Here is a 20,287-nt window from a genome sequence, read left to right as displayed (position 1 = left end):
TTCAGCAGTGAGTAGGTCTAAGGCCCTCCGGTTCTGCAAGGTTACCTGAGCTAGGGACGTGAGCTGTCGCTGAAGGGAGGCAAGGGACTCAGCCGACTCCTCCATAGCAATGGCAAATTGTTGGTATAATTTGTTGCTTTCTATGAGGGTGTGACCTAGGGCTCCCCCCGCCAGTCCGGCCGCAATGAGGGATGAGGTGAGGGAGATTCCTGCAATGAGGGGGAGAAATATGGCTCGTGCAGGTCTCGGTCTAGGGACTGGGTGAATAGCAGTACCAGTCCAGTTACCGGTGTATCCCAGGAACTCGCCGGCAGTTAGTAGGGTCAACCGGAGAACTAATGTGACAGGAAGACACAATAGGTTGGTAACAGAGGGACCAGATAGGTTCTTAGATAATGTTCCATTACACTAGAAGAATATGCCCGGCGGAGCCCTTAGGGTGGTACTAGGGAGCATTGCAGTGATATTGCAGAGGCTGGAATTAGTTCCTGAGAAACAGTAGGGAAACTTCTCCTGACTGGGGCTTAGGTATAGTGGCACGTTAGGGATAGGGGCATATGAGAGGTTTTGGAGGTTGTTAGCTTGGGCAGAGGTAGAGGATCCCCATGGCAGGGGGACAGCGGTTAGCGGTGGACGCCCTAGAGTGGCACACAGAAAACAGCCAGACAGGCTGTGAAGTCCTGTAAGGTTAGCAAGTTCTAATCCTTCTTGTAATAATTTTAACCAGGAGAAAGGACGTAAATCTTGTGTTAGTCTGTTTTCTTGTCGTTGGATATTCCCATGGACCAGGGGCCGTACCTGCACTAGACCTCGCCACAGATAGAGGTGACTGCTAGGCCATGTGGAGGAGGAGGAGTAGTATACAGCCCCATATTGAGGCGTGGTCCAGCAGGAGTTCCAGGGGTCTCTGACTATCCATGTATATGAAAAGTCTCCGTCCCGTCTGCGATGGAAGGGCCACTTAGTATCTAACTGTTCTTCCTCACCCCAATAATAGAATTTATGGATGTTACAGTAGTTATAAGGGCAGCCGGCATTTTGGTGCCACCAGTAATGTTTACAATTGTATTTAGTCTGATCAAACTCAAAGCATATTATTGGTGCCATTGGTTTGGCTATTTGAAAACCAGTAAAATTTAGTAAAATTGGGCTATTGCACCCTGAGGAGGGGCAATCAGCACTGGCCAATAATTTCCTGGGCTTATGAGGTTGTCCAGGGTGGGTTTGGTTTTCATAAAGCCAGAATCTCCAGACAAAGGGATTAGGAGCTGGGTTTGTGTTTTCCCCAGCGGCCACTAGGGCGACTAACGTTAGGGTTAGACTACCTAACTGCATGTTCGCAGTGAGCTATGCTGCCGGCGCAGGGTGAGTTTTAAGGGGTTGTTCTTAGCTCTGTCCACAGTCCACGTGGCCGGTGCTTCAGCCGCCGCCGTGATTGGCCCCAGAAGGTCGGAGGTTGGGTCCACTGGCTTGACGTGGGTGTAGTGGATCCACGACGCGATGCCTTCTACCTTCAGGGCGGTGGGTGTGGTTAGGAGTACCTGGAGTGGTCCTTTCCACCTGGGTTCTAGGGTCTCTTGTCGGTGTCGCTTAACCAGGACCCAGTCTCCCGGCTGGTACGGATGGGGTGTCGGTGGGGGATCAGTCTCATATAGTTCCTTCAGCTTGGGCCAGATTTCTTGATGAATTTTCTGCAAGGCTTGTAGGGAAAATAAGAGTTCAGAGACATTTTCTGTTTCAGACTTGAGCAGATCATCTTTTAGGCTGGGAACCAGGGGTGGGGGTCTGCCATACATGATTTCGTAAGGGGTAAGGCCCAGTCTGTAAGGGGTATTACAGGCCCGGAACAGAGCGTAGGGGAGAAGGACCACCCAATTAGCGCCAGTCTCCATAGTCAATTTAGTTAAGGTCTCTTTTAAGGTCCGATTTATCCTTTCTACCTGTCCTGAACTCTGGGGCCTGTAAGTGCAATGTAGTTTCCAATTTGCCCCAAGGATGGAAGCCAAATCCTGACTTACCTTAGCAACGAAGGCCGGCCCATTATCTGACCCTATCTGGACGGGGAAGCCATACCTGGGGAGGATATCTTCCAGAATTTTCTTTGCTATAACCTGAGCAGTTTCCCTTTTGGTTGGGAATGCTTCAGTCCACCCTGAAAAAGTATCTACAAAGACAAGTAAGTACCGATACCTGTATTTTCCTGGCTTTATCTCAGTAAAATCTACTTCCCAGTAGATACCGGGCCTGGTTGCCCTGAGCCTTGTTCCCGTTGCAGCCTGGGATTGGGGGTGGGCGTTGTTAAGCTGGCAGACTTTGCAACTTGTCACGATACTGCTGGCCGTCTCGGCTATATGTCTGATTTTGAGCTTGGAGCGTCTGATCAGGTCTATCATCCGCTGGGCACCCAGGTGGGTGGTTCGGTGGATGTGTTTTAACACTTGTCCTAATTTTTCTGGTAGGATGGTTTGGTCATTAGTATCAGTCCACCACCCATTCTGGATCTGTTTCAGGGGAAGTTTGTCGATCCACTGGAGATCTTGTTCTGAATAATCAGGGAGATATGGCAAGTCCCAGGGGCCTGGATCAGGGAGCTGGAGTGCAAGGAGTTGGCTGGGAGCCTTTGCCACACTCCTTGCAGTTTGGTCTGCCAGAAAGTTGCCTTGAGCAATTGGAGTGGTTGGTTTCTGATGCCCTGGGCAATGTACAATAGCCAATTTTTCTGGTCTCCATAGGGCTGTTAACAGGGCTAGGATCTCTTGCTTGTTTTTTATCTCTTTTCCTTCAGCCGTTAGTAACCCTCGCTCCCTGTAAATGGGCCCATGTATGTGCGCTGTAGCAGAAGCATATCGGTTATCTGTGTATACTGTCAGTTTCTTCCCTGCCCCTAAGGTAAGAGCTTGGGTGAGCGCTATCAGTTTGGCCTTCTGGGCCAATGTCCCCGGGGGCAGGGGTTCCGTCCAGATTACCTCAGTCTCTGAAGTCACTGCCGCTCCAGCATACCTCTGGCCTTGATGTACGAAGCTGCTCCCATCAGTGAACCAGACTAGGTCAGCGTCAGGAAGTGGGCGGTCCTGCAGGTCCTCTCGAACTCCGTGCACCTGAGCTAGTATCTCGGTGCAGTCATGGAGCGGGGCATCCAGGTCCGGGTTGGGCAGCAGCGAGGCAGGGTTTAAGGTTGTTGGGGGCAGGAAAGTTATCCTGAGGGGATTTAGTAGTAGTCCTTGGTAGTGGGTGAGCTGGGCGTTACTTATCCATCGATTAGGTGGCTGTTTGAGTACACCCTCGATGGCATGTGGGGGTAACGACCCGTAATTCTTGACCCATGACAAGTTTATCAGCATCTTGTACCATCAGGGCCGTGGCCGCAATCATTCGGAGACAAGGGGGCCACCCGGCAGCCACTGGGTCTAATTTCTTTGACAGGTAGGCAACCGGCCTCCGCCAGGGGCCTAAGTTCTGAGTTATTACCGCCTTGGCGACACCCTTGCTCTCGTCTACGTATGAGTGGAAGGGCTTGGTAACATCAGGTAGTCCCAGTGCAGGCGCAGAGAGTAGGGCGGTTTTGATCTGTTGGAAAGCCGACTCGGCTTCTTCTGTCCAATTAAATGGCTGCTGCCCCTGTGTTGCCTGATACAAGGGTTTAGCCAGCTCTGTGAACCCAGGTATCCATAGTCTACAAAATCCTGCCAACCCCAGGAATTCCCTTACTTGTCGGGTGGATTGTGGCCTGGGGATCTGCAGAACAGTCTGCTTCCGGGCGTTTGTTAACCATTGCTGCCCTCCTTTTAGCAGGTACCCCAGATATGTTACTTCTGATTTACAGATTTGAGCTTTCTTTGCCGAGGCTCGGTAGCCTAGGTTCCCTAGAGCTTGTAAGAGACCCTTGGTCCCTTGAATACAAGCTTCTTGGGTCTCAGCAGCAATCAGGAGGTCATCAACATACTGTAGTAAGGTTATTTCAGGGTGTTTGCGTCGGTACTCACCCAGGTCTTCATGGAGGGCCTCATCGAACAGGGTAGGAGAGTTTTTGAATCCCTGCGGCAGTCTGATCCATGTCAGTTGGCCACTTATGCCCCTCTCAGGGTCAGTCCACTCGAAGGCGAAGAGCTTTTGGCTCTGAGGGGCTAAAGGCAAACTGAAGAAAGCATCTTTCAAATCTAAAACAGTGTACCATTGATGTTTAGGGTTTAGGGTACTCAGGAGGGTGTACGGGTTAGGCACAGTTGGATGTATGTCCATAACCCTCTTATTGACTTCTCTCAAGTCTTGTACAGGTCTGTATTCTCCGCTACTAGGTTTTCGTACCGGCAACAATGGAGTATTCCAGGGCGAGTGACATGGGCGAAGGACCCCTTGGTCGAGGAGCCGGCGAATATGTGGTGCAATCCCTTCTTTGGCCTCTAGGGGCATCGGGTATTGGCGTACCCGAACGGGGTCTGTCCCAGGCTTGAGTTCAACAAACAAGGCAGGACGGTGTTTTGCTAGTCCTAAGCCCCCTGTTTCCGCCCAAGCTCCTGGATATTGCTGGAGCCAGGTTGCTATGTCCTGGTCAGGGGCCGCTCGCTCCTGGTGGAGCCAGTACTCATCTTCTAGGGTTATAGTCAGGACGGACACAGGCTGATTTTGGGAGTTGGTTACGACGGGCCCTTCGGGGAGGAAATGGATCTGTGCTCCCATTTTAGTTAGCAGGTCTCTCCCTAATAGGGGACAGGGGCTCTCAGGGATGACCAGGAAAGAATGGGTTACATTCCTGGCTCTGAGGTTTACTGTTCTTTGTGTTGTCCAGGGGTATTTCTTAATTCCTGTGGCCCCTTGTACCCACGAGGACTTGGAGGATAATTTTCCATTAGTTTTAACTAGGACCGAGTGCTGTGCTCCCGTATCGACCAAGAACTGAACTGGGGACCCCTCCACTTGCAAAGTTACCCTAGGTTCGGGGAGGGGGTCCGAACCCCATCTTCCCTAGTCTTTGTCTTGAGTGACTAGTACGGGTGTAGACCTAGGGGGTCCCTGTCCTCGTTGTTTCTTTTTGGGGCAGTCTCTTACCCAGTGGCCAGCTTCCTTACAGTATGCACATTGGTCTTTGCTCAGATTATCATGTCTGGGGGACCACCTAGGTTGGGTGTTCTCTGGCTGTAGATGCTCTTTCTGTACTACTGCTGCCAGGACCTTGGTCATTTTTTCAGTGGCCTTAAATTGCTTTTCTTCTGGAGTATCTCTGTTATTGTAAACCTGCTGGGCTATCTGAAGGAGGTCCTGAATCTGTTTTCCCTCTAAGTCTTCTAATTTCTGGAGTTTCTGTTTAATGTCTGGGGCCACCTGATTTACAAAAGATATTACGACAGCTGCCTGACTTCCTGGAGCCTCTGGGTCTCTGGGGGTGTACTGTCTAAAAGCTTCCATTAATCTTTCTAAGTAGGTAGCTGGGCTTTCTGTCTTTCCCTGCAGAACAGAGTATACTTTAGCCAAATTAGTGGGCTTGCGAGCAGCTGCCCGGAGACCCGCCATTAGAGTCTGGCGATAAAGGTGTAACCGTCCCCTACCTTCTGCCGTGTTGTAGTCCCACGCCGGCCTGGTCAGAGGAAAAGTCGCATTTATGAGGTCGGGGTTGGCAGTCGGTTGACCGTCGTCCCCCGGGACCTGCTTTCTAGCTTCTACCTGTATTCTCTCTCGCTCCTCCGTTGTGAACAAGATTCGGAGGAGCTGCTGACAATCATCCCAAGTGGGCTGGTGGGTGAACATGACACTATCCAGTAAAGCCATTAAATCTTTGGGGTTGTCTGAGAACCGAGCACTCTGAGTCTTCCAGTTATACAGATCACTGGTGGAGAATGGCCAGTACTGGAGCCTGGGGATTCTCATGTCATCTGGGGGCCCTATTTCCCGAAGGGGTAGAGCCACTGTGGAGTCAGGCAGCTGGGGGGTGGCTAGCCCGCAAAGTGCGCCCTCGCGTCCGCCCTGCGGGCCCTTCAGAGTTGCTTTCGCTTTCAGTGGGTCCGGGTGCGCTGGCCGCCTCCCGTCCGCCTGCTCCTTCCCGCGGCTCAGCCCGGGGGGCTGGGGCCTGGGGCCCGGAGGGGTACGGAGGGGGTTCTGTGGACAGTGGGTCCCCGTTATCAGGTAGAACAGGATGGGGGGGGGGCAGTCGGTTGCTTGGATTTTAGCGGCCGAGCAACCAGTGCCTTACAAGGTTCAGGGGCTAATTGGAAAGGGGACAGCCAAGGAGGCGGGTTCTCAACAAGGTCCTGCCATATGAGGATATATGGGATTTGATCCAAGTGGCCCGCACGCCCAGGTAGGAAAATCTTGGACTTTACTCTAGTGATGACAGGAAGTCGGAACGTCCCTTCGGGTGGCCACCCCACATCAAAGGCAGGCCATTCGGAGTGGCACAGAGTAATTAGCTTTCCCTTCCTGATTTCCATACTAAGATCATGGCCCCTTGCTCTAACATCCTTGAAATTACTTGTAAGGAGAGATAGGGGAGTGCTCTGGGTATTACCCATCCTGTAATAATTTGTAGTCTCTTCCTGTAAAAGAATATGGGTTAGAATTCCTGTAAAGGAAATCTGGCGTATAAATAATATCTAGCTGCAAGCGCGCTCCGGAAGCCCGGGTCAGAATCAGTTCAGATAAAAATCTAGATCAGACGAGAGCCAGGGGACGTCTCCCACCGGTCTCCGCTGGCCGTCCTTTAGCGCGTCCGCCAGGACTGCGTCAGCTTCAGTTTCAGACCTCGCGAGTCACAGATACAGGTTCAGAGCAGACACAGACAGACAAACTGAGACGAGCCAGCTCACCTATCAACAGATCGATCCTGGTAGATCCGTTGACCAGGGGTCTGGTGGGCTTGGGGAATCCCGGATGAGCCCCCAGATGTAATGCCCAGACCGTTTGTTCCCCAAAGAAGACCACCAGAGTCCAGAGTCAAAGCCAAGCAGCAAGGATCTTTTACTGCAAGTTCGAACTTGGTCCCTCCGTTCCACAGCGTACAAGAGGGCCCCGAACAATGCGAGTGCTTGCTTTTTATAGCCCGATGTAAGTAGGATACGTAAAGTTACAGAGGAACAAGGGAATTTTTTTTGGTTACAGCATTACAATTGGTTTACATTTTAAGTTATACATTTAGTAGTTTTTCTATTGGTTCCCGCGCTTTCCGTAAAACCTCAAACGGCTGTGTCCTTATCGGGGATTTTCCAGGTGGTGTTTGTACTGGGCTCAGGAAATTGAGAGATATATGGTGGAATGTGTTTGTACTGGGCCTGTTTGTGTTGAGCCTGGGGCTGAGGAATGTGCCTGATTTCTTTCAGCGGAGCTTGCAGTAAGCTGAGATCACTCCTTTGCTGAGATCACTCCACTGCACTCCAGCCTGGGCAACAGAGCAAGACTCCATCTCAAAAAAAAAAATTGTGAAAGTGTCTAGCATTATATATTGTAGTAGCAACTAGGCGATCAGCCATTCCATACCCTTCAGTTAAAAGTCCTGGAAGAGGTTTATGAGCCCTAAGGTGAATGATGTAAAAAGGGTGCATTCTACTCCTAACTGCTGTTTGCAATTGGGTAAATAAAGTCATCAGTTGCTCATCTGTGTGGAATTATAGCTGAGCATTTTCAACTAACTGTGTAGAATGAACCACATATGAAGAATCAGAACTCACATTAATAGGCATATCAAAAGCAGTCAATACCTCAATTATAGCTATGAGCTCTGCATTTTGAGCTGAAGTACAGGGCATCTGAAAAACTTTACCTTTCGAGCCAGAATAAGAAGCTTTACCATTATTAGACTCATCTGTGAAGACATTTTCAGCACCTTTAATTCGTTTAAATTTAGTTAATTTAGGGAGAATCCAATTAGTTAATTTCAAAAATTGAAATAATTTTGTTTTAGGAAAATGATTATTGAGAATACCCACAAATCAGCTAAATGGGTTTGCCAAGTAAGACTATTTATAAAAGCTTGCTGTATTTGTGCCTTTGTGAGTGGGACAATAATTTTTCCAGGATCTTATCCATGTAATTTGACAATCTGAGTTCTCCCATTTCCTATCGTGGGTAGCAATTTGATCCAAATAAGGAGTTAGAGTCTGTGAATTAGTGTGTGGAAGAAAAAGCCATTCTACTAAGTCCTGCCCTTGGACAACACCACCAGTAGGTGAATGCTGAATTGAAAAAATTAGCAAATCTAGAGTCTTCTCTGAATCTATTCTATTTATCTGAGCTTTATAGACTTGCTTTTCAATCAGCTGTAACTGTGCCTCAGCCTCTTTTGTTAATTGTCCAGGGCTAGTGAGACTAGGATCTCCTCTAAGGATAGAAAATAGATCACTCAAGGCAAGGTAGGAATGCCTAGAGCAGGTTGTATCCAATTAATGTCCCCTAGTAATTTTTGAAAGTCATTTAATGTTTTCAGTTGATCCCTATGTATGGTTACTTTCTGTGGCACTAGTGTAGTGTCATTTACTAAGGTCCCTAAGTAGGAGTAAGGAGTAGTAGTCTGAATTTTGTCAGGAGCTATAATTAAACTGGTGCGAGAAATCAAATTTTGCAAGTGATCATGACATTGGGGTAATATTTCTCGAGTGGGGGCAGCACAAAGTATATCGTCCACATAATGAAAAATGTAACACTGTGAAAGTTTTTTATGAGTAGGTTCAATTGCTTGCTCTACACACCTCTGGCAAATTGCTGGACTGTTTAACATGCCTTGTGGCAACACTTTCCAATGAGAACGCTTAGCAGGCTGCAGGTTGTTTACTGCAGGAATTGTAAATGCAAACCATTCACAATCTTGCTCAGCTAAGGGGATAGTAAAGAAACAGTCTTTAGTGAGGTAAGGTATGGCAGGCTCAGCTCGGTAGCCCGGGATGGGTGGGCGCCTTCAGACAAGTACTGCTGGTGGCTTAGGTGCCCTTACCGGGCATCCTCCAGCTGGGCACCTGCCTACCCCTTGGTGGGGAGGCTGGCCACAGGCTGAGCGCGCTCCGGGCTGGGTACTCCTCAGTCAGTCCATGAGCATCACGTGGTAGACTTTCACTTGGCCAGCCCTTCCCACACTTCTGGGCGTGTCATCAGGAAGGTAAAACTAGGTTAGAGGTGGAGGGAGCACTTCTAACCTGGAAGAATATTGAAGACTTCACTGAAGAAGTGTCATTTGAGAGGAGCTATGGAAAGAAAGATTGAAAGGAAACACATTGAATGAGGAAAAACTAATATACAATCATCGACATCCTTGCATAACCTAGTTTTTAAAAAACTGGATTTCAAAGAAAACAAAATTATCTTCCTTTCCAAATCCAAAAAGATGAAAACGAGTGAGATACTTTCAAAAGACAACCAAGTGAGCACCACAGACTAATGAGTAGAATCAATAAGAACGTGGTTTTGGCCTTTTTAACGCTGACAAGTTCTGCATTTCTGCTGTTTCAGTTGTACTACTACAAGCACTATTTATCAACAAAGAATGGAGCTGGTTTGTCAAAATCCAAAGGAAGCCGAATTGGATTTGATGGCACACAGTGGCGTGCAGTTAAAAAATTTATTATGCTAACATCCAACCAAAATGTACCAGTGTTTCTTATTGATCCTTTGGTATTGGAATTGATTAATAAGAACTTTGAACAAGTCAAAAATACTTCTCATGGCTCTATTTCCCAATGCAGGTTTTTCTGTGTTCCAAGAGACTTTACTGCACTTGCACTGCAGTCTCACCTATGGAGGAATGAGGAAGGCTGGTTTCGGGTAGCTGAGAATATGGGATTTCAGTGCCTAAAGATTGAGAGTAAAGATCCCCGGCTAGACAGGATAGACTCCCTTTCTGGAACGGAAATCCCCCTGCACTATATCTGCAAATTGGCCACTCATGCAATCCGCTTGGTAGTCTTCCATGAGAGGAGTGGCAACCACCTCTGTCATGGCCGCTTGAGACTTAAAGAACACATTGACAGTAAATTTGTTCCCTTCCGAAAGTTACAGTTTGGTCTTTATCCAGGAGCTTTTGACAGGCCAGAGTTACAGCAAGTTACTGTTGATGGACTGGAAGTTCTCATTCCAAAGAATCCAATGAGCTTTGTAGAAGAAGTACCACACTGTAGGTTTATTGAGTGTAGATATAAAGAAGCTCGAGCATTCTTTTAGCAGTACCTTGATGATAACACTGTGGAAGCCGTGGTCTTTTGGAAGAGTGCAAAGGAATTACTGCAACTAGCAGCGAAAACTAAGCAAATTGGGAGTACCATTCTGGCTGAGCAGTGGGACTTGTCTAGGATGGTATTGACAATGCAACGTTATTCCTTATAGCAAAGATGTCGACCTAGGATTTTTTTTTTTTTTTTTGAGACGGAGTCTGGCTCTGTCGCCCAGGCTGGAGTACAGTGGCCGGATCTCAGCTCACTGCAAGCTCTGTCTCCCGGGTTCACGCCATTCTCCTGCCTCAGCCTCCCGAGTAGCTGAGACTACAGGAGCCCGCCACCTAGCCCGGCTAGTTTTTTGTATTTTTTAGTAGAGATGGGGTTTCACCGTGTTAGCCAGGATGGTCTTGATCTCCTGACCTCGTGATCCGCCCGCCTTGGCCTCCCAAAGTGCTGGGATTACAGGCGTGAGCCACTGCGCCCGGCGACCTAGGAATTTTTATACAAGATTACAAATCTGATATTATTTTAGCATTTCAGGATGCAGGACTTTTGCTCAAACACAAATTTGGGAAGGTAGAAGACAGCTTGGAACTATCCTTCCAGGGAAAAGACGATGTAAAACTTGACATTTTTTTCTTCTGTGAAGAAACTGATCACATGCGGAACGGAGTCACTCAGGCCAAAACAGGAAAATAATTCAAGTACCTGTTTCCTAAGTTTACATTGTGCTGGACTGAGTTTGTAGACATGACGGTCCATGTGCCCTGTAAAACCCTCGAATACATTGAAGCCAACTATGGTAAGACCGGGAAGATTCCTGTAAAGATGTGGGACTGGAAGCGCTCTCCTCCCAATGCGCAACCCAGTGGAATCTGGCCTGTTTCTGAGTGGGATGAGGTTATCCAGTTATACTGAGATAATAGGTTGAAATGGGAGAATTCCTCTCTTGGAAAAAAAAGGTAGATAACTGTTTAAAAAGATACATGTCTATTTGTCAAACGTAAGTGGGAACCAAAGAAAAAAAGTGACAAGTTTGAAGACACGGAAAGGGTCCTAACTCCAGAACCATCTGATTTAATTCTCTCATTTAGCACTGAGGAATTTTCATGTGCCTTATACAATGCTAGGTTACAGTGGAGAAGCCTAGATGAATGAGACAAATACCTGCTTCTTTTATTCCTCCCTTTGATAAACAACTCAATTTTTCCTTTGAGGAAACCCTCCCCCACCCTTTGAAGAGTTCAAGTTCTGTAAAGGTTTTTAAAATGTTAAGTAATGTTTGAACTAGACGATGAGCTCACCAGGCAAAGCAAAGGAAGGATATACTAGTCAAAAAGAATAACCCATTCCTGTTCTGGGCATTTAAGCTGGTATGTTAGTGCTACTTTTAAGATTGTGGAATCTGAGTTAATATTCAAGTGATCAGACTTTGAGTGGCATCAAGAAAAGATAATATCAGGTTCATTTTTCAACTAATCTTTTGTGGAATTGAATTAGAGAACAAGGCATTACTCTTTTAGGGAAGGTGAGAGATTTTTTATATCAGAGTTTATTACTTGTCAGGATAAGTAAATTTCTATACCTGTACTGTTTTCATATTTGAAGTGAGAAGAAAGTTTATGCTTGTGTAGTGCTTAAATTTCAATCCATTGTGAGAATATTTTCACTGACATCTGATGGCACTTGTTGACAAATCATTCAAGTGAGACCACGCTACTAGACATGATTTTGAAAGAGTCCATGATTTCACAAAACTCATGTTTATTTTATTCTCAGTCACTCTGTTAGGTAAAAATATAAGAAATTCATGTACATTTTATATTTTCTGAATTTATAATCCTTGCATCCCAATTTTAATGACAATAAAATCTTAATAGAAAAAAAAAGAAACAGTCTTTTTTTTTAAATCTATGACTATTAAAGGCCAGTTTTTTGAAATCATAGCAGAAGAAGGCAGTCCTGGCTGTAATGCCACCATAGGTTGTATAACTGAATTAATGACTCTAAGATCTGTCAACATTCTCCATTTACCAGATTTTTTTCTTAATAACAAAGACTGGAGAATTCCAAGGGGAAAATGTTGGAGCAATGTGTCCTTTTTCTAATTGTTCAGTAACTAAGTCCTGTAAAGCCTCCAGTTTCTCTTTACTTAGCGACCATTGTTTTATCCAAATTGGCTTATCTGTTAACCATTTTAAAGGTATAGGTCCTAGAGGCTTAACAATGGCTGCCATAAAAAATGATATCCTAAACCCTTGGCAGGAACTTTGTCTTTCCACTTGAAGCGGCTCCTTCAAACCTTGCAAATATTTTTCTAGTCCCATACCAGGGACATACCCCATTTCATGCATCATATGTTGACTTTGAGGGCTATATAATTGTTCTGGAATTAGAACTTGTGCTCCCCATTGTTGTAATAAATCTCTTCTCCATAAATTTATAGGTACAGAAGTTATAATTGGTTGAATAGTCCCAGGTTGTCCATTGGGTCCTTCACAATGCAAAATATAACTACTTTAATATACTTCAGGGGCTTTACCAACTCCAACTATGTTAAATTGAGTGGGTTGAATTGGCCACGTGGATGGCCAGTGCTGTAGAGAAATGATTGAAATGTCCGCTCCTGTATCTACCAAACCTTTAAATTTCTTTCCCTGAATAGTTATTTCACAGGTAGGATGTTTATCAGTAGTTTGATTCACCCAGTAAGCTGCTTTGCCTTGTTTATTTGTGCTTCCAAATCCTCTTGTTTTTCAATTTTCCCCATTTCTACATACAGCACAATCAGGAGCTCTGCTATACACTCTCCTGGCTCTGCTTTCCAGGGAACAGAAGGAGATATAACAATTTGAATTTCCCCACTGTAATCTGAATCAATGACTCCTATATGTACTTGCACTCCTTTTAAGTTTAAAATAGATCTACCTAGAAGTAATCTTATTGCCCCTGCTGGCAAGGGTCCACAGACTCCTGTTGGTACTTTTTGCAGGGGTTCCCCAGGCAGAAGGCTCACAGCTTTTGTGCAGCATAAATCTACTGCGGCACTACCGGCTGTGGTGGAGGACAGACATTGTACAGGGGTGAGGGAGTGGCCTGAGCTGGAAATGTCTGGGTTTGGAATGGAGTCCGGGAAAGGCCCCTCATGGTGTTTCCCGTGACACTGATTAGCCCAATGTTTTCCTTTTTTACACTTTAGGCATACATCTGGTTCATACTGATTGATAGCCTGTTTAAACTCTTTAAGTATTTTAAAAGGAAAAGGCTCAAACATAGTTATATTTCCCTGTTGATCTGGGGGATGTATCCTAACAGGGAACTGCCAAGCCTCTATATCACCCTCTCTTCTAGCTTGCTGGATTCCTGCCTGAATAGAACTGAGAGCGGTTGCTCGAAGCACTGCTTGAACAGTCACTGGGACAACTACTTTTTGCCCAGTGTCCTCCGGAAAAGAAAGATCTGGAGGGTCAAGCCACTCTTCTTCTTCAAAATAAGGAGGGGGTGCAGAAGGGTAGGGATGAACCTCTTCCTCCTTTGCCACTTTAGCTTTAACTGGCAAACAAACCTGCTCTGTCACCTCTTCTGTTATTTCGATATACTTTCCTTCCTCCTTATCATCAGTGTGAAAAGGTTCCAAGGTGGAATGAACCAGAGCCCACTCTTGTCCCATTGTTACCCTGATGCTTCCAAGCTCTCCTTCTTACTCACCACGGGGATTGCTTAAGAGTACTTGGGTGTCCTCCAGCTTAGTTCCACGTTCTCCAACCATCACTCTGGTGACCCTTTGACCTGGGTTGGAGCCCCATGCATGGGCACCACTTGCCGAGACCAGGTCAGTTGTGGAGACCCTAACCCAGTGGCGCTAGAGGAATTAAAGACACACACACAAAGAAATATAGAGTGTGGAGTGGGAAATCAGGGGGCTGGCAGCCTTCAGAGCTGAGAGTCATGAACAGAGATTTACCCACATATTTATTGACAGCAAGCCAGTGATAAGCATTGTTTCTATAGATTATAGATTAACTAAAAGCATTCCTTATGGGAAACAAAGGGATGGGCTTTGGCTAGTTACATGCAGCAGGAACATGTCCTTAAGGCATAGATTGCTCATGCTATTGTTTGTGGCTTAGGAATGCCTTAAGCAGTTTTCCACCCTGAGTGGGCCAGATGTTCCTTGCTCTCATTCTGGTAAACCCACAACCTTTAGCGTGGGCATCATGGCCATCATGAACATGTCACAGTGCTGCAGAGATTTTGTTTATGGCCATTTTGGGGGCCAGTTTATGGCCAGATTTGGGGGCCTGTTCCCAACAGAACATGAGTTATTTTGATACAGGCATACAATGCATATTAACTACATCAGGGTAAATGGGGTATCCACCACTTCAAGCATTTATCCTTTCTGTGTTACAGACAATCCAATTATAGCCTTTTAGTTATCTTTAAATAAACAATAAGTTATTGTTGACTGTAGTCACCGTGTTATACTATAAATACTAGATCTTTTTCATTCTATCTGACTATATTTTTATGCCCATTAATCATCCCTATATCCCCCCTACCCACCCACTACCCTTCCCAGCCTCTGGCAACCATTGTCCTACCTTTTTGTTTGTTTGTTTTGAGACGGAGTTTTGCTCTTGTTGCCCAGGCTGGAATGCAATGGCATGATCTCGGCTCACTGCAACCTCCGCCTCCAGGATTCAAGTGATTCTCCTGCTTGAGCCTCCCAAGTAGCTGAGACTACAGGCACGTGCCACCATACCCGGCTAATTTTGTATTTTCAGTAGAGATGGGTTTCACCATGTTGGTCAGGCTGGTCTTGAACTCCTAACCTCAAGTGATCCACCCAGCCTCCCAAAGTGCTGGGATTGCAGGAGTGAGCCACTGTGCACAGCCCATCATTCTATTCTTTATCTCCATGAGTTCAACTGTTTTAACTTTTAGCTCCCACAAATGTATAAGTGAGAACATGTGAAGTTTGTCTTTGTCTTTCTATGCCTGGTTTATTTCACTTGACATAATGATCTCTAGTTCCATCCATGTTGCTGCAAATGACAGGATCTCATTCTTTTTATGACTGATAGTTCTCTGTTGTATATATGTACCACATTTTCTTTATCCATTTGTTTGTTGATGGACACTTAGGTTGCCTCCAAATATTGACTATTGTGAATAGTGCTGCAGTAAACATGGGTAAGGTTTTTTACTGAATGTTAAAAACAGTAACAAACTAGTTATCATAAGCATCTCTGTCCACCCCACAGAAACTCTCTCTTAGCCTAAGCTTGCTCTCCACCCTGTTGGGCAGGATGAAGTACAGATTGAAGTTGTTCAGCTAAGGGCTGTTAGGATCCTTGCAGCTGCAACTCGGCTCATCACAGCTACCAAGGTCAGTATGATGGCTCTGTTCAGGGTTCATTATTCTGATAATTGCAACTGGGCAGGTTGTATAGCACAATGCCACTATTTATTTTCAGATGCCAATTTATGTCATGGGAGTTACCAGTACCCAGACCCCTTTCTCCTTCAGCAATGCTAATCCTGGGCTCACATTCCACTGGTCTGTGAGCAAAAGGGATGTATTGGATCTAGTGCCCAGGCATTCAGAGGTAAGAATTTACCTGTTTATTATGTTGTTTTAGGGATCTTGATATTAAATTTATTTTATTTTATCATACATTTCTTTTTGTTTTGAGATGAGGTCTCACTCTGTCACCCAGGCTGGAGTGCAGTGGTGTGATCTCAGCTCACTGCAACCTCACCTCCTAGGCTAAAGTGATCCTCCCACCTTAGCCTCCCGAGTAGCTGGGACCACAGGCACATGCCACCATGCCTGGCTATTTTTTTTTTTTTTTTGTATTTTTTTTTGTTGAGATGAGGTTTTGCCTTGTTGCCCAGGCTGTTCTTGAACTCCTGAGGTTAGGTGATCCACCCACCATGACCTCCCAAAGTGCTGGGATTACAGGCGTGAGCCACCATGCTCAGCCTATCATAAGTTTTAGACTGATTACTCACTCTCTAAACTACACAATATTATTACTTATTTACTTTTCCTACTGTTCTCTGAACTCTGAACTCTGGAAACCTGCAGAGCAATAAAGAATCCAAATTTGAGTGTGCAGATAATACTGTATGATTATTTATTTATTTATTTATTTTGCTGGACAGAGCTCTCAAAAGTGATCTTCCTTTTAATATTATATTTATTAATGTTGTTGTAATAATGTTGTATTTGTGAGCAGATGACTATGTAAGATGAGTAACACTATGAATATAAAGTATATGCATAGAGTTTATTTTTATTTATTTATTTATTTTTTTTTTTTTTGAGATGGAGTCTCGCTTTGTGGCCCAGGCTGGAGTGCAGTGGCGCGATCTTGGCTCACTGCAAGCTCCGCCTCCCGGGTTCACGCCATTCTCCTGCCTCAGCCTCCGAGTAGCTGGGACTACAGGCGCCCGCCACCGCGCCTGGCTAATTTTTTGTATTTTTAGTAGACCCGGGGTTTCACCGTGGTCTCGATCTCCTGACCTTGTGATCCGCCCGCCTCGGCCTCCCAAAGTGCTGGGATTACAGGCTTGAGCCACCGCGCCCAGCCGACAATTTTTATTTTTTATCATGTTCAGACACACATTTGATTATATTCATAATCATGTTTGTGCTACATCATGGGTGATTACATTAACAGTAAGAAAAGTAAATGTGGAGGGCTGTAGGTGGCATTGCTTTGTTTCCACGCTCCCAGCCCACCCTACTTGGAATTGGGGAAGAACTGGATTCCCATGTCAGGCACTGGATTCCCATGTCAGGCACCACGGGTACCATGGCGCTATAGTCACCTACCAACTGGGCAGCTGATTCTGGACTGGGTGTCTTATATCAATGACAAATTTAAGAACAGTGATTAATTAAACTGCCCCTCCATGGTTGCCTTTGGTATCTGGTGGTATTGGCTCCTCCCAATTCACTTCCTGCTGTGTCTGGAACCACAGAAGACCTCAGAATAGACATCTACGATATCCACAGTTCACCTTGAGAGTATATTTCTCTGAAAAAAAGCTTTGATGTTTTGATGCATATAGTATTAAACCTCACACGGAAACCTGAAAAAAAAAAAAAAAAAAAGCAAGTTTGGCAGAAACTATGTAAAGTTTGCTACCGACAAATTTTACCTAAAGGAAACTCACCCAAGGTGGTCTGAGGACACTGGCAACAAGCTAGGTCTGGGTTTTACCCTAGGAAAAAGGACATGGGGCCATGATACCCATTAGGTCACAATTCAGTGCTTACGAGAACAAAGAATTAGAGTTATATCTTGGGAGATAATAGAGGGGTTACAGGAGCTAGAATTAGGAGGATATTTCGGTAGCCAGCTAAAAAGAAAAGAGAACTTTGGAAAAAGTAAAAAAATATATTTGTAATCTTTCTAAAAATATCCTTAACCTATAATTTAGGGAAACTCTAGTGGTTAGATCTTCTGTCTGTGACTTCCTAGAGTCTAGTTACACTGGAATTGTGGAAGAATGGAACTCTACTTAGTTTGATGCAATTTAGTGTAAGGATTTGGCTTTTTTCTTTTTCTTTTTTTTTTTTTTTTTTTTGAGACACAGTTTCACTCTTGTTGCCCAGGCTGGAGTGGTGCAATGGTGTGATCTCAGCTCACTGCAACCTCCACCTCCCGGGTTCAAGCAATTCTCATGCCTCAGCCTCCTGAGTAGCTGGGATTACAGGTGCCCGCCACCATGCCCGGCTAATTTTTTGTATTTTTAGTAGAGACGGGGTTTCACCGTGTTGGCCAGGCTGGTCTCGAACTCCTGACCTCAGGTGATCCCCCCACCTCGTCCTCCCAAAGTGCTAGGATGACAGGCATGAGCCACCACGCCCAGCAGGCTTTTTTCTTGAATAACAAACAGGAGTGTGTGAAAGGAGGGAATGGTCTAGGCCTTGGCCTCTATTCTCCTTCTCCCTTTCTTTAATTTTTTTTACCTAAAGCATCACTTTTTTCTCTAGCAGAAGAAATAATTGAGAGCCACACAGATTTTTTCTTTTCCTGCCTCAGATCTAGCATAGGCAAATTGGGTAATGAAATGGGCAATAGAAAGGCCTTCATGAGGCCTGTAATCCCAGCACTTTGGGAGGCTGAGGCGGACTTGGAATCAGGAGTTTGAGAACAGCCTGGCCAACATGGTGTAACCCCACCTCTACTAAAAATACAAAACTTAGCTGAGTGTGGTGGCACACACCTGTAATCACAGCTACTTGAGAGGCTGAAGCAGAAGAATGGCTTGAACTCAGGAGGTGGAGGTTGCAGTGAGCCAAGATCACGCCACTGCACTCCAGCCTGGGCGACAGAGGGAGATTCTATCTCAAAAAAAAAAAAAAAAAAAAGCCAGGTGCAGTGGCTCATGCCTGTAATCACACAGTGGCTTACTTTGGGAGGCCGAGGCAGGCGGATCACCTGAGGTCGGGAGTTTGAGACCAGCCTGACCAACATGAAGCAACCCTATCTCTACTAAAAATACAAAATTAGCTGGGTGTGGTGGCGCATGCCTGTAATCCCAGCTACTCGGGAGGCTGAGGCAGGAGAATCGCTTGAACCCGGGAGGTGGAAGTTGCAGTGAACCAAGATCACGCAATTGACTCCAGCCTGGGCAACAAGAGTGAAACTCTGTCACCAAAAAAATAAAAATAAAAAAGGGCGGGGTGCAGTGGCTCACACTTGTAATCCCAGCACTTTGGGAGGCCGAGGCACGTGGATCACTTGAGCCCGGGAGTTCCAGACCAGCCTGAGCAACATGGCAAAACCCCGTCTCTACCAAAAATACAAAAATTAGCTAGGCATAGTGGCATGCACCTGTAATCCCAGCTACTCAGGAGGCTGAGGCAGGAGAATTATTTGAACCCGGGAGGCAGAGGTTGCAGTGAACTGAGATTGCGCCACTGGACTCCAGCCCAGGCAACAGAGCAAGACCCTGTCTCAAAAAACAAAAACAAACAAACAAAAAAGGCCTTCATGAGCTGGGTGCAGTGGCTCACAGCTGTAATTCCAGCGCTTTGGGAGGCCAAGGCAGGTGGATCACTTGAGCCCAGGAGTTCAATACCAGACTGGCCATCATGGCAAAACTCCATATTTACTAAAAATACAAAAAGTAGCTGGGCATAGTGGCCTGCGCCTGTAATCCCAGCTACTCAGGAGGCTGAGGCAGGAGGATTCCTTGAACCCAGGAGGCAGAGGTTGCAGTGAGCCGAGATTGCGCCACTGGACTCCAGCCTGGGCAACAGAGTGAGACCCTGTCTCAAAAAAAAAAAAAAGGCCTTCATGGGCTAGGTATGGTGTGGCTCATAGCTGTAATCTCAGCACTTTGGGAGGCCAAGGTGGGTGGATCGCATGAGCTCAGGAGTTCGAGACCAGCCTGGGCAACATAGTGAAATCCTGTCTCTACAAAACACACACACAAGATTAGCCAAGCATAGTGGCATGCACCTGTAGTCCCAGCTACTAGGGAGGTTGAGGTGGGAGAGTCACCTGACCCCGGGAGGTGAAGGCTGCAGTGAGCTGTGATTGCACCACTGCACTCCAGCCTGGGTAACAGAGTGAGACCCTGTCTCAAAAAAAAAAAAAAAACAAAAACAAAAAAAAAACAGAGAGAGAGAGAGAGAGAGAGAGGGAAAGGCCTTCTTGCTCCAATAGGTAGATTTCCTACACTGTGGAAATGCCACCATTGAGAGGTTCACTTGGATTAAACAATTATAAAACACTCATTTTTTAGCACGAGACTCTTCCAGATAACTGATTGAAATCTGCACAAAGGAAATGGGATTTTTTGTGTGTGTAGGGGACAGGGGAAAGGTGATTTGGGAACATGGGACTTTGTCGTAATTCTAGAGCGCTAGAAGGAAAGTTTCAAGGGTTGTGAACAGCAAGAAGGCAGGGGATGCAGGACCTGAAATGCCTACTTCAGTGTTTGCCTTAATGGTGGTCCTGCCTTCCCTATTATCAGAATTCTATCAAGTTCTAATCCTCCCTATCCAGTCTAGAAGAGGGGCAAGTAGAAAGATGGTCAGTTTTTTTTCATCTTTTTTTTTTTTTTTTACTTTTCATTGAATATATTTCTGTGTGGGCTGGGCACAGTGGCTCACACCTGGAGGCCAAGGCAGG

The 20,287-nt window shown here is 45.9% G+C and overlaps 2 protein-coding genes across 4 annotated transcripts in view; both read left to right on the top strand.

Annotated features, from left to right (window-relative positions):
- The window catches only part of NUP210L (nucleoporin 210 like), a 171,301-nt gene that overhangs the window by 101,063 nt on the left and 49,951 nt on the right, over nucleotides 1-20,287 (top strand). For all 3 annotated transcript variants that reach the window (XM_031653098.1, XM_031653096.1, XM_031653099.1), the window contains 2 exons: nucleotides 15,439-15,519; nucleotides 15,608-15,739. In XM_031653098.1, coding sequence (XP_031508958.1) covers nucleotides 15,439-15,519; nucleotides 15,608-15,739 — 213 coding nt within the window. The remainder of the gene's footprint in view (nucleotides 1-15,438; nucleotides 15,520-15,607; nucleotides 15,740-20,287) is intronic.
- Nucleotides 7,366-12,125, top strand: LOC101019916 (fukutin). Its single transcript, XM_031653101.1, is given in 3 exon segments — nucleotides 7,366-10,214; nucleotides 10,216-10,340; nucleotides 10,621-12,125. Coding segments are annotated over 3 exon segments (1,410 nt in total). The 5' UTR covers nucleotides 7,366-9,354; the 3' UTR covers nucleotides 11,046-12,125.

This window comes from Papio anubis, chromosome 1, assembly GCF_008728515.1.
Source record: "Papio anubis isolate 15944 chromosome 1, Panubis1.0, whole genome shotgun sequence".
In the NCBI taxonomy this organism is placed as follows: Eukaryota; Metazoa; Chordata; class Mammalia; order Primates; family Cercopithecidae; genus Papio; species Papio anubis.
This window is presented reverse-complemented; position numbering and strand designations above follow the sequence as displayed.